The sequence below is a fragment of the Aplidium turbinatum genome, chromosome 12 (assembly GCF_918807975.1).
Source record: "Aplidium turbinatum chromosome 12, kaAplTurb1.1, whole genome shotgun sequence".
Taxonomy (NCBI): domain Eukaryota; kingdom Metazoa; phylum Chordata; class Ascidiacea; order Aplousobranchia; family Polyclinidae; genus Aplidium; species Aplidium turbinatum.
Window position 1 is genome coordinate 19,156,494 of NC_137483.1, and position 14,112 is coordinate 19,170,605.

Sequence of the window (14,112 nt, forward strand, 5' to 3'; positions counted from 1 at the left end):
CTTTGTTTTATTTCTCTATGGTTCAACAAAGCAAACTCTCTACCAAAGCTTTAACATATTATTACAATACTAACTTGTAAAAGTTTCAATTCTTCGATGTGAGATAGTAATCTTGATCTTTCCTCCTGCCACTTTAGAGATTCTGCTTTCATGGTCTCCCGCATCCCATCCGGATGTTGGAGCTTCTCCTTAAGCAAAGCCATCTCCTCCATCGACTTTTGACGATAGTCGTTGAATTGTTTGGCGATTTCTTCCACAGTTAAGTTGGCCTAAGATTTCAAGATTAAAGTTGCTGATATATTAGAGCAGATTCTTGGGCATGACGCGCCTTTGTGGCGACGAATACTCTATCGATAAATGTTACTAGTTACAAAACCAGATTGTTTTTATTTCCTGATGTCACAAAATGCCAGCAATTAGTTTGTTTTGATTGTGCAAGATTTCTTAGCTATCTTTTTTTTCTTAAGCTCGTTTGCTGCGCCCCTTGTGACTTGGACCACAGAAGCTCAGTCTTAAAACATTGAACCTTGATAATGATGAGAAGAGCTGGTTCATCAGCTTTTAGTTGCCAAAGGAAATATATTTACTCCACTGTGAGCTATTAAAAATACAAATTGTAAACTGCATGCGATGAACTGGTGGTGTGGGAATTAAAACGTAGAAACAAGTTCTTATTCTAACAGACATGGTAAAGCAGTTCGTAAACCAACTTTAATGCCCACTATCAGCATCACAATCATTGTCGATATTGGCAAAATATTGTGATGAGTCGCATAGGAACAATAAGATGCGCTGACGTAATAATGAAACATTTTACAACACAAACTGCGGCTTAGAATTGAACAAATGTATAAAAATATGCCGGACTTAAGCAACAAAGAATTTTTCATCCCACGCTAAAACAGCTTCGATACGCCAGATGCATAATCTACCTGACCGTCTCCATCCATGACGTTATTGTCATTTTGTTGTTGATGAGCTCCATTCATCTCAGCGGTTGTGGGTGGCTTAGGGTCGGAATATACGCTCGAGGTTTGATAGGGAGATGATTGTTTTTCTGTAACAAAACATATATTTTTAAGCATAACAGAAAAAAGCAATTCAGTAATCAAAAAGCGCTCATCCAAAAGTACATAAAAAAAAACAAAAACAAGAGGTTTAATTATTAATTGTGTTGAAAAATTGATACATTATGAAAAGAACAAAAACAAGGAAATATGGCCAAACTTCATTTTAATTGTGCTCAAACTGGAACTGGGATTTTCAGAAGAAAAAAAACGCTCGATGAAGGTAGCAGTGTTCACTGAGCAACGGTAAAGACATTGCAACTTTTATAAGTCTCATTGAAAAGATTTCCAGACTTTGAGGAAATGAATGTTTATTTTCACACGGTTCACCTTTCGTTTGTCCAGAGCCAGGCTGGCTGCCCTGCTGCATCCATTTCTGTGATTCTTCATCTCCAACTTCTATTTCCTGAAACGTTTCGGAAGCGCGATTACACTGGTCAACACAACTTTTCTTGCATGGAGTTTTTCAATGGATTTAGGGTAATTTTGGAGTGCTGAATCCGAATCTGACCTCAGATTTATCCTATCACGTCAGGTTTGTGAGATATGATAACAGCAAATTGTTACTTTTGTCAAAAGTGGAAGATTTGATGTTGCGTTTATTGCACATACAGTGATACATATTGTGCTATATCCAGAAATCCAGGCCATGTAGTTCGTAAGTAGCTGAAATACACCCACCAACTATAATTTTGATACCAATTTGTTTTCTAAGCAACATTATTAACCATGCAGTAGTAACAAGCTAAAAGAGAGGCTAAAAGTATAACTGACCCCCTCCCCCGTCAACGTTTTGCATGAAACCACAAAGATTTAAACAGGCCTATGGCAATGCTTGTTTAGTAACCTTATTTAAGCTGTTTTGGCCTGTCTAACACTAACCTTTCGTTATAGCACTGCATATGTTGGTGGTAAACGCAATGCCAAATCTTCCACTTTTGACAAAAGTAGCAATTTGCTGTTATCATATCTCACAAACTTGACGTGATAGGATAAATCTGAGATCAGATTCGGATTCAGCACCCCAAAGTTACCCAAAATCAGTTCTCAAAACCCATGCAAGAAAAAATTTTTTTTTTTTTGTTGACCAGAGTTATACAATGGATTACATGGATATAAAGTTAGCTAGTTTGTGTGAATAGGTGGGTAATTACTATTATAACTAAGAGAAACCGTTGTGGCCCGTGTCTCTCATAAGTACAATTTCACTTTAAGGTGAAACAGTCGGTAAAGGTTACTTTGTTGACTGCTATTTTATGAGCTTAATTTGCTGTGCCTGGCATAAGACAGTCTTTTTGTAATATTATTGCTGTAATAAATAGATGTAGGCCTACTTAGAAGTGCAGAAATAGACCGTGTGAGAAAAGGAAATGAAGAGTTCTGGAATTTAGTTTTACTGAATTCATAACTGAGTGACTTACTGCTCTGAGTTGCTTCAAATCTATGGACGACACTGTTGATATGGACGCCATCTTGGTGACACTAAAGCAGGGGGAACAAGTGCCTTTGCAGACAGCTACACTGGCTTCACCTTTCTTCTACGCTTGTGAAATGTCTAAAATGTCGCACTCAAGTAAACAATACATCGACTGCAGCTTAAGGTTTAGTTTTGTCTGCATCTTTAGACTGTGAGTCAATTGATAGAAACTACACATAAAACATTATAAATCTAGGTTTAAAAATGTCTTGATAAAATCTTTGCATTGTCTGGTAAACGTGAAAGCAATGTAACTATCATAACTACGCAACAGCCTGTCTACTTCCTTGCCCTTTCAGCACTAAAGCCGAGACCTGTACTGGATGGGTTGCCAAGCTTACATGGGTGTCAAGTTACAGACACCCCTTTGTCTTTCTATTTAAGCTTTTATTGACTTACTAAACCTCAAATTTGCTCAATTAATTCATCACCTGATAGCATACTTTCTCTTGAGACTTTATGATAACCGTATTTGCTAAAGTGACGTTTTTAAGGGTAGTTTAAAGTTTAAAATATAGTGTTATGTGTTTCTTGTGCTGAGCTGAAAATATAAATAAAATAGGCACATAAAAATAGTGTACACACGACTAGAGGAAGTTTATTTCAAAAAGAATGTGACGATTCTTTAAGTGTGAAGTTTTTTTTGCATTAATTTCATTGATTAACTTTATATCAGTAAAATGAATGTTTTTATTATTATTGGTAAAATGTTTCAGAGTGATTGAAAAACGTAACAGCGCAGCTAGCAAAATCTGCCATTTTTACATTGATTCAACATCTGCAGACGTTGAATCAATGTAAAAATGACGGATTTGACTGTCTAGGAATAAACTATTTTAGCGTTTATGGTAATATTGAATGAAGGTATAACTATAAAATTCAAAAATACTAGCCTACGTATTTGGGTTGTAGCTAGTTTTAACTTATTCAAAGGTTTTCTACCTAATCACTCGAGTGATGACAACGTTTAGTGTTGTAATAGAAGTTGCACAATGTTTGAGCTCAATTAAACTCTAAACATATCAAATTTACGTGAAAACACATTTAGCCGACGTTAAAAAAATGCAAAGATATAGTAAAAAATTACTAGAATCTTGAAAATGTGACTTCGGCATTCTTCCCTCCAACCATCCAACTCTTCTGAATGCACGATTCGCATCTGCTCCAGCTGGACTTGAAAGTGCTCAGCAAGTTCTGATGCAAGAAACCAGTAAAGTAAGCAGTGGATCGAAAAGGCATGCAACTAAGTCAACACTTGACCTCCAGTCCTCCATGCATCATTTTAATGTTAATAGACGTTGAGCTGCTTTTGTAAGCTGCCACCAAAGTAAGGAATCACAAAGTTCAAATTGATTTAAGTCAGTGGCGCGACTCCGGCATTTGGATAAGTCTTGAAAGTAACCACATTGATTTTTTTAGATAACGAAAAAGAACAAATCAGATATCCCCTTAACTTTGACATGCAGTGCAAAAAGAAAATAACAGAATGACACGCAAAAAAAAGAAATTCAAGCAATCTCTTTCACTCAACCAAACCTCTCCCGTGATTGAAATTTCCAGAGCTCACACCAATACAATCTTACAATAAAAAGAACACATTTTCGATAGTCCAACGTTACTTTCTGTATTTTTTATCGATATTTTATGCTTGATTTTAACTATTCTTTTGTTAAAATGTTTCTATTTCTTTTTTATCTCATTTAGGCTGTAAAAACTGAGACGCAGTGTATAGAGAAACGAAACTGACACTAAATCGACAACATTGTCTTGTTGCATGTTTTAGAACTGTAGGTTACACTACATGTTCTTCAAGCAAATGCCACATATAGCGAGTTGATTATATCGCAGGATGCATCGCCATCAGTTTTCATCGTCTTGTCGAGGGTTGGAAGCAATAAAGTGAAAGTTTTTCAGTTTTGAGATATTTTAGGATTGTTCCATCAAAATCCATCATTAGCAGAAGTTACGGTTTAGACCTGGAGTCGCTCCTGACTTCAGAACAGAAAATTATGTACCAATTTATAAATTTTAAAAACTTCTAAGAAAGGCACTCTACATTAACTAGAAACAGCACTTCACCAATAAACCAGTGACTTGCCATCTCTTACTGACATAATGAGAAGACAAAGATTACAGCTGACAGGTCACTGCTTTAGAAGTCAACAAGAAATTAGTAATATTATTTTTTCGTAACCAAACTAAGGCATAACAAAAAGAGGTCGGAAAACAAAAACATTTCTCCAATAATTCGAACAGGACACAGAAGTGCAGAAACACAGACTGTAGAATTAGGTGAAGGACAGGAAGGCTTAGAAAAATTAAGGTAATGAGGTTCGGATACACCCCATAATAATATAATGCTTTTTTCATTTAAATGTGATTGTGCAAAGATCATCATTGTCACGATTTCTTTCTATCTCTTACCAGGAAAAAGACTTGGAAAGGTTCAATGACGTAGTTTAATGGGTCAAACCGAAAAGCAGTCAATTAAATGTCGAATAATTTTACTAGTGAAATGATAATCTGACTTCTTGAAGAACTTTAACGAACGGCTTCTCAAATAACTCTAATTTCTGCATCAACTACCAATTCACAACTCATAGCACAACTCTCATAACCAACTCAATAATAATCATCATAATAATCACCATAATAATAATCTCAGAATAAAAATTACACAAACTACACCACTATTTATAGTTGGCTGTTCAGTCCAGTAACTTCGAGAAGGTTACATCATAAAGAACCATCGTTCGGTCACGTAGCATTTAAATGTAAACAACAGAAGTCTCTAGAATGTCACGTAGGGTCGAAGGTTGTAGAAAACACGTTACATAATACAGATTTCGTCATCAGAGGTTACTTTAGGTCAATACCCGATAATAACATACCGCTCAAGAATTCCATAATGAAAACAGCACATTCTGTCAAGACGCAAAGCAGCCCGACGCGAGGCCTTGCACATTGATTGTGACAATCATTCTCGAAAACAAGGGATAGCCATCAATGACATGTTTCCAGGTGTTGGATGAAATGCACAGAATACAATTTAATAACAACCGGATTTATTGGTGGCTACATTACCAGTTTAACTTCTCACAGAAGCCACCTACTTCACGTCGTATCTTGACCTTACCACGCGTTGCGTTCTTGGCGTTTCATGGACATATGTTAACTTGTTGGTACAAACAGGCTTTTATATTCTTAAGTAACAACTTTTGCAATGTCTTATCTTTTGAAAAAAAATTGCTTCGTCCAAACGACGTTGTCACTTTTTTTTTCTAAGTCTGCTACTGCCCAGCAAAAAACAATTCAAACCAAAGGCATGCAAATGAATTGAAATGAAAAATGCATGTTAGTGACAAATGTAATTCAAAATATTTCAAAACAAAACTAATTGAATCTTATTCTCTTCAAATAACTTGTCTGGTTAACTTCGGGACTTTAGTCACGAAAACTCTATGAGTTTCATGTTTTTGGGCTTGAGAAGTCTCTAAACGAAAATAAGTAGACTAAAAGTTGTTACACAACCCATACTGGTACCAGAAAGCATAAGTTGTGCAGCAACTGCTAATGGATTAACGTTAACTTTTCCAAGCTCATGCAAACCAAAGTATTTTATCACTTCAAAACACTACGTATTTTCAACATTTCGCTTCGGATGGTCACGTGACAATCAAACTTTTACGATGGGGTACCACGCAAAATCAAAGCGAACAAAACACAAACACACCACGCAAGTCACGCTCAAACCACACTGAGCTCTTGCCTGATTTCCTGATCCGGTGTGAGGATATCTACAAAATTGATTGAAAGAAATGAAAGCATGCATGAAAATTTATACCTGGTTCGAATGTCGGCAGGGTAGGCTACTGATTGAAAAATCTTCACCAATGTCATTGCCTATGTGTCCATACGATAAACGAACATTTGGTAAAATAATTCTACGCGGATGCAATACTAAAATCACTTTGATTTTGCTGATTAGTGGATGCTGAAAACTGGAAATTTAGTTTAACAATCACAATTATATGCCGCGATTCTACCCAACAGATATTACGTGCAACGTGACAACATAACACATACATCTAACCTACATTTAATCTTAATAGCAATGCCAATAAAGCTTAGAAAAATGTATTTTTCGTCTGAATCTCTGTTAGGGTAGATGGGCTACCCCTTTTACCACAGCAAGGCGTCCATGTTTGCACTGACTACAATGAGAAGTAATTAGAGAGCAACCAATTTTTGCTCTCTATACCTAAAAAAATAGACCAGTGAAAGAAGAAGACACCCTATTTATAGATGAGCGGAAAATCCCACATTGTTACAGAGGCGACTGACATGAAACCGCTCCTGTCTCGGCAGGGCCGGGTATCGGTACCAGAGGTGAAAGAAAATGACCTTACTGCATCTAATCTCCATGCTGCGTTCCACAAAGCACACAAATTGCGTGTTAACTTCGCTTGGCAGAAGTAGAGAAACTGGCATAAATGGGTGTATTGATTTCAGTCGATGAGAATGCTCATTTAGAGGCACATTCGTGCGGGAGTGTAACAAGTGGTAGTTTTAAATTGCAAGTTGATTTTCCAAAATAAATGTTTACATATTTCCTGCACCAAAGTCAATCTTTCGTGAAACATGGTCTCATGCCCTGATGACGTAAGAACTAATTTCCAAACTAAACCTCACAAGAGATGTGAATAATTTCAGAATTGTCTTTTTGTGTAAAGAGCAATGAAAATGCAATGGATCAATGAAGATACAATATATGTCGCGTGAGACAAAATCGATAGATACCGTTTTATGTTCATATTAGTCTATTCCCACATGCTTCACAATGCTTGGTTTATTAAATTCATACTAATTCCAAGGTAACATGCAATCAAGCAGCAGAACCCTCGAAAGTGTAGATAAGGTTTAAATAACAAAGTAAGAATTATTTCAAGTTTTATTAACTCGTCTCTTGAACTTATTTGAATGAAGTTACAGGTTCAACAAAATGTGTTATCAGTCTGTATAAAGTTACTTAGATTGCCAAACAGTCCCACGTGCATATAAACACAGATTAAAAAATATGTAAACACTAAAAGAATGATTTGACCATCCAAGACAGATTTTTTAGAAGTTTTGATTGGTGATTATTATCAATTGCTTTAAGTCAATAAATTAATATTCTACATAGAACGTGTGGATAAAAAACGTTGGAAACCTTCGGAACTTTTTAAAGGATTGTTCAGTAGAGGGCTTTAAATTTTAATCGTTAAATGATGGTCGTTCTTAAACTCTCGTATAAACTTTGTATGAACTCCAGCTTTCAAGGCACCAAGCGAACGAAAATGGAATTGGAAGACGCTATAGATCATCAACTCAAGTATGGCATCTTCCATTTTAGTTTGATCGAGGCCTTAATGACTTTACGAACCCCCCACATCTCAATAACCTTTTGAAAATATTAGCCGAATTTTCTCCTCACCTCGCTTAATGTGCGGGACATCCATTGTCTCAGCTTCAATTCTCAGTTTAAATCGTCCCAGTTCGTCCTGAAATATGAACACAAGGATTACTAAGAAAAGCTCAATTTGTCATTCATTTGCTCGACACATTGTGGCTCAATCTATCTAGACATTGCAATGCTGAAAATTGAATGAGGCTGTTCACCAGGTATTTAATTAAATAATAATAAAAGCAGATTGTCACTGCATAGTGCATACATCTGGTGATAGTTTAGCTCAATTTGCACCAGTAGAACACCTCATATTATTTAACTAGACATCGCAATGTTGGTCAGTCAAAAAGCAAAAAAAAAAAAATTAAAAAAAACTAACAGCATATCGCAAGTTGAATGATTTACCAGCTGTTTTGTGTGAGTTCAACAACTGCCATTTTAATGGGTGTCCGACAAATTGCTCGTAAGCAATTGTTCGTAAAGCAATTGTTCGTAAGCAATTGTTCGTAAAACAATTGTTCGTAAAACAATTGTTCGTAAAATTAATTCTTCGTAAAACAATTCTTCCTAAAGCATTTTTTCGTGCATGCAGTTAAAATTTGATGTATACGAAGAAATGCTTTAGGAAGAATTGTTTTACGGATTTCATTTTACGAAAAACAGTTTATGAACAATTGTTTTACGAACAATTGCTTTACGAACAATTGCTTTACGAACAATTGCTTACGAACAATTTGCCTATAACCATTTTAATGTATATACAGTATACTGGTGGTTGACAGTCAAAAAATCCAAATAAATAAATAACATATTTCTCAAATCTTCTGTTGTTTTCTATTTTTTATATCTTCATCATTTCAGCATCTACCACATTGAAGGTCGACTGTTAAAAGCCTAATATCAGCAAACAGCTCTGAGGGCGTATGCATCGCATCAGTGAAGCCTCAATTATGAACGGATTATGTTATGTCACCGCACTAGCATGATTTCGCTTGCTTCACGTGCACCAAAAAAAGAACTTCTGTGTTATTGCAGCAGCTACTTGGAAAGGAATATTATAATATAAAGCAAATCATCAGGCTGGAAAACATTTACATACTGTAGCTTTGTACAATGTACTTGTACACTGTACAAGCAAGAAATTATTTTGGACTGATTCAGTTTGATTTCGCACTGAATCAACATAAACAATTAAACATACACTGCTTTAACGCAGGAATTAGAAAGTACTTTTATATAATGAAACACATACATACCAAGGCAGTGTCGCGTATTTCCTGGAGTTTCGAGTCAACCTTTCTACCAGAATAACTTGATCCAGTTTGAGCGAGGTCGGATGTACGTGGTTGCGTGGTATCTTGAGCTTCCTCAACTTTTTGTCTAAGATCTTCAAGTGCTTCTTCCAATGCATTTTTCTCTTGTCTCAGTTTGTCCTCCATTGTGAGATGCGTTCGCTGAACAGATAATGCCAATATAATTAACAAAAAATTCATCTCTAAAAGTTATCACATCCTTGCAACGTCATCAGATGTTGTTATGATATAACAAATAACAGCAAGCGCTGGCTGGGATGAGTTTGTCTTGCAAAACTCAGTTTTGATCCATATCACTAAGCTACTGATGAAATGACAAAATGAGGTACTTCGCTTCAAGCCGTGTAATCCTACTTCGATACCAGATTGAGCTTGGTGAAGGTAAGCCGGGTGCGAAACAATGCATGGATGCCTTACTCTCAACTACCATTAGCTTCACAGCTAGAAAGTGCAGTGAATCAGTAAATACGCTCGACGTTTGAGGGTGGAATCATCTTCACTGATCAAAAAACAAATATGAAAGCTCTTCCAAAGAGCTGCCAATGTAGTGCACGCTTATTTACTCACACCATGACTGAAACCGCTATTGCTTGATCATAGGCTTTCATCGTTTGCACTATATCATATAGAAATTTGTTTTTCGAATTAAAAGATCAACGGACTATAACACATCAGATGCTAAGTTGAAAACCTTTGAAATTTCCAGTTGATTTTTCAAATTTGCTATCTCCATCTTCTTCGCGTCAAGATGCGTGTTTATTTTGTCGATTTTTGCATCACGTGATCCCAGATCTGAAAGAAGATCTCTTTTCGCAACAAATCAAAGCATTTCATGTAAGCAACACAACTCAAAGTATATAATTTCAATTTTGGTCTTATTAAAAGATAAGGGCAAAAGCATAATAATCGAAAGTAAATAAAAGAAATCCACTAATAGCCAGTTCAAACTAGGACCAAGCGTTATGCAGGTGCTTGCTCAAAACCAAATTTTAGCAAAAAAACTAAAACATAAACAATATGATCCATTCGCATACACCAGTAATCAACAAGCGATTACATTGAATTGTTGATATTACAGTTTCAGTTCAGGATTTTGTAAGTTTAAAGATAAGTTGTATCAAACGAAAGTTAAAAACAAAATTGAGAAAGTTGCTCTCAGCGCTAACCTTGCTGAAAAACGCGAATCTTTTCGGTTAATTTCAATATTTCATCTTTGGCGTTTTGTAGAGATTTCTCAAGCTTTTTCCTGCTTCTTTAAAAATAAAATAATATTCATGACGTTATTGCTTTGCTGCTCTATGACGAAACATGCCATTGTCAACTTTAAGGAAAGTTGTGTGTTTTACATTTAAAGTAATTTACAATAAATGAATTCTCCGCACGAGGTGACGTTTTGCTGAAGTAGCAGTATTGTGTTGCTGATATTTATTTAGATATCATATTATATTATATATTAGATATTAATATAATAGATATTAATATTAATTAGATATTAATATTAATCTAATAATATTATATTATATTATTAGATATTATATATTAGGAAACGCGTTCGTCAAAGAAGAACGTGGAAACAACAAGTGAAGGATGAGTTTAAAAAAGTCGGACTGAAGGAGGAAGATGCAAGGGACAGGGTGAAATGGAGAAAAGGGATTAAGACAATTGCTGCGCGGAAACAATCGGCCACCCCCACTAGTGGGGAACAAACCGACGATGGATTATGATGATGATATCAACGTGCTTAACATAGCAGCGCACCTAAGTAAGGTTCATCAAGCTGGTTTACAATGCATTGTCCTCCTGGAGACAGAGTCAGCAGCAACATAGCATATAACTAACTACATTTATAACATAAATAGACAAGCCAAAGTCCAGATATTGCTATCAGCACTTACTTGGTGGTCTTACTGGATGTCATTGAATGCAAATGCCCCATATAGCCAAGAATATGACTGCCTACGTCATCCAAATGACCGAGAGCATTTTCCATAGTATCAAGAGTAGCTTGCATGCTCTGGTTCAAGTCTTCAACGTGGCTGTCAGATATTGATTCATCCGCCTCATCGCCATAGTTGTAAATACTGAAAAACTAAATGGGAGGTTAGAACCACAATTAAGAAATGAAACATTTTTTGCAGTTTTCCACTACTAATTTTTATTGTATTTTATGTCAACAACCACAAAGGTTTAATAATTCTGGATGTAGTGGTGATATTCACATGGTAATGTCCAATTGTCCATCTATAAGATGAGTGGATAACTGTAAAGCAATGAATATGACTTGTGTGACCTCTTGGTCAGCATTCCGGATAGAAACAAAAGTACATGCTAGGATTCAACTTATACAAGGTACGATATTTAATATATGAAATGACCACTATTTGGCCACAAATGATAGTAAAACAAAGCATATTAAGAAAAAGATTTCTGACTTACAAGTCTGAAATATCAGTAAAAGTTAATAGAAGCTTTAACACAATCACAACAAACCTCCGACAGTTGGGAAAGAATGTCCAATCTTTGAGTGCAAAGATCCTTGTAGCCAACAATGAATATTGACAGTCTTTGTTGGTATTCATTTTTCAAAAAGTTGTCTTTAAGCATATCTTCAAATTGTTTCTGTACAGTGGCAAAGCAATATTGTCAAATATGTATTATCAAAATTGCATCAACTTTTAAATTAATTTTGGATTAATGGAAATGTTGCCAACATGACTCTACAAGGCAACTCTATAAAGAAAACTGGCAGCTGCCTTAATGCCTCAAGAAACATAAACTGAAGAATACTGAACACTGTGAAAATAAACAGAAAAGGCAAGGTAAGAAATGAAGCTATCACAAAAAAAAAACATATATAAAAGATTTTATTAAATGGCAAAAAACCTAAAGTGCCAATGAATAAGACAAATAACAGGAATGTCGAACAACAGTTTGCCCTATCAGCTAAGTATCACAAGCACCAGACTCAAGATCAAGCGGCGCTGGTGAGGCTATCGGGGTGTACACTGTACCGGAATGGCCCGTTTCGGTGAGTCCGATCCCTTAACGGGGGATTTTTTCAATTTTTTTTTTAAATTATCGGGTACCGTAGCCTAATTATCATTGCCGTTTTAGGGTTAGGGGATTGGAGTTAGGGTTAGGGGTTAGAGGTTAGGAACTCACCGAATCAGACTCACCAAATCGGACTCACCGAATCGGACTCACCGAATAGTAGCAGACCCACACTGTACAGTACACTTGAGCAACGCATTTCAGGACTGCTCTCCATTCAGCAGCACCAAGTGGATGGAACAATTCCCTGGTAATAACTTTTCAACAACTATCTGATACTTCACTTTGTCAATCTCGGTGATTAGGCCTGCATTAGTTCTTCAAAGCTTTTACAAGTATGCGAAACTGCAGGATTTAGCTCTCAAAGAAGCTTTCCCAGTCTGAGGATAAAAATTAAATCAATCAGATGGGCCAAGATAATCACATAGTAGTTTCCAAGAGATTCAAAAAGAACTAGGCTAGAAGGAAGATGGCAGGATGATGCTGAAGAAAGAATTTACATCACCCTAACGAGAGTAGCAAAAAGTAGAATAGCGTAGCCTAAAAATATATGAGGAAACCATCTGCCAAAAGTGACATAATTCGTTGAAGATGATAAAAACATTGAATTAAAGTTGTTATTAAAATAAAAGAGTTTAAGTGGAGTGCACTGGCAAACCAGTCAACCATTTCAAACAGAAAAATTGCCTTATTTAGGTTATAACTACTATATATACGGTACCAGAAAAGTTTTCCTAGTGTGGGAATCAACTAATGATGAATATTATTTCATATGAATACCATGTCATCTAGAAACTCTACTCGAGCTGGGTCTGCTGATAATACATTAGAATCATCATAATCTTCAAGAGCCTGCAATAAACAACAAAAATGTATCACTTTTAAACGGTGAGCTACATAATAAAGTTTATCCAACTGCAGTGACGTACAACATGTCCTTTACCGCAAGTGATATAATTATGTAAGTTCTATGATAATATTCAAATGATTGAATTTTCTGATATACTTTCAATTTCAAAGTAAAAATCTTAATGCAAAACACAAGTACAAGAATACATTTGGAAATTCCATTACAGTAAAAACTAGTAGCTAAAGCAGATCATGGATAGCATGACATGTTTCTTGTTATGACCATTGACCATTTTTATACAGCATAACCTTTAAATACGGTCAGGAGTTTAATTTACATTTTGAATCCTGGTCTTGATTTCTGACAATTCATCTCGTGTTTTTGACTGCTGTCTTGATAACTGAAATTCATTGATCCTTTGCAAAACTTGAGATGCCGGATTACATTCAGGTAGCAACTTTGCTTCCATTTAATCAATTTATTATTAAGCTTTACTAATGATGTTGAGATGTAATTTTAACGTGTGACACACTACTAAGTTAATATTCATTAAAGAACTGAAAAAAGTGAATAGTTTTTTTGAAAAGTTTAGTAGCCAGGTTTGTTGCATCTACTTGACTGTTGTGTCAATGACAAGTCAATAAAAATAAACTAAACTTGCATAAAAAAAAAAATAAATAACAGTGATGGAAAATTAAGGCAAGAAAAAGTCAATACATTTGATTTGAAATATTTTACTAGTTAATCCAATCCATCAAAACCATCTACATGGAGGCAAGTACTGAGAGTAATGATAACAAAGACCAATATGGTTGACGTTCATAAACAAATAAACTCAAACAACTAATTTGAAAACTGGAACACACTACTTTAATGAACAGGCCATACATGTTACACAGCTGACC

General features: G+C 35.5%; 1 protein-coding gene across 1 annotated transcript in view; it reads right to left on the minus strand.

Moving 5' to 3' along the window:
• The window catches only part of LOC145780649 (uncharacterized), a 32,608-nt gene extending 18,932 nt beyond the window's left edge, over nt 1–13,676 (minus strand). The window contains exons 1-12 of the mRNA XM_082592272.1: nt 13,545–13,676; nt 13,138–13,209; nt 11,797–11,925; nt 11,202–11,395; nt 10,473–10,558; nt 9,998–10,098; nt 9,250–9,447; nt 8,021–8,087; nt 3,632–3,738; nt 1,398–1,473; nt 933–1,057; nt 75–269 (exon numbers count right to left, since the gene is read on the minus strand). Of these exons, the coding sequence (XP_082448398.1) occupies nt 75–269; nt 933–1,057; nt 1,398–1,473; nt 3,632–3,738; nt 8,021–8,087; nt 9,250–9,447; nt 9,998–10,098; nt 10,473–10,558; nt 11,202–11,395; nt 11,797–11,925; nt 13,138–13,209; nt 13,545–13,676 (1,482 nt within the window). The remainder of the gene's footprint in view (nt 1–74; nt 270–932; nt 1,058–1,397; nt 1,474–3,631; nt 3,739–8,020; nt 8,088–9,249; nt 9,448–9,997; nt 10,099–10,472; nt 10,559–11,201; nt 11,396–11,796; nt 11,926–13,137; nt 13,210–13,544) is intronic.
• Nucleotides 13,677–14,112: the final 436 nt, after the last annotated feature.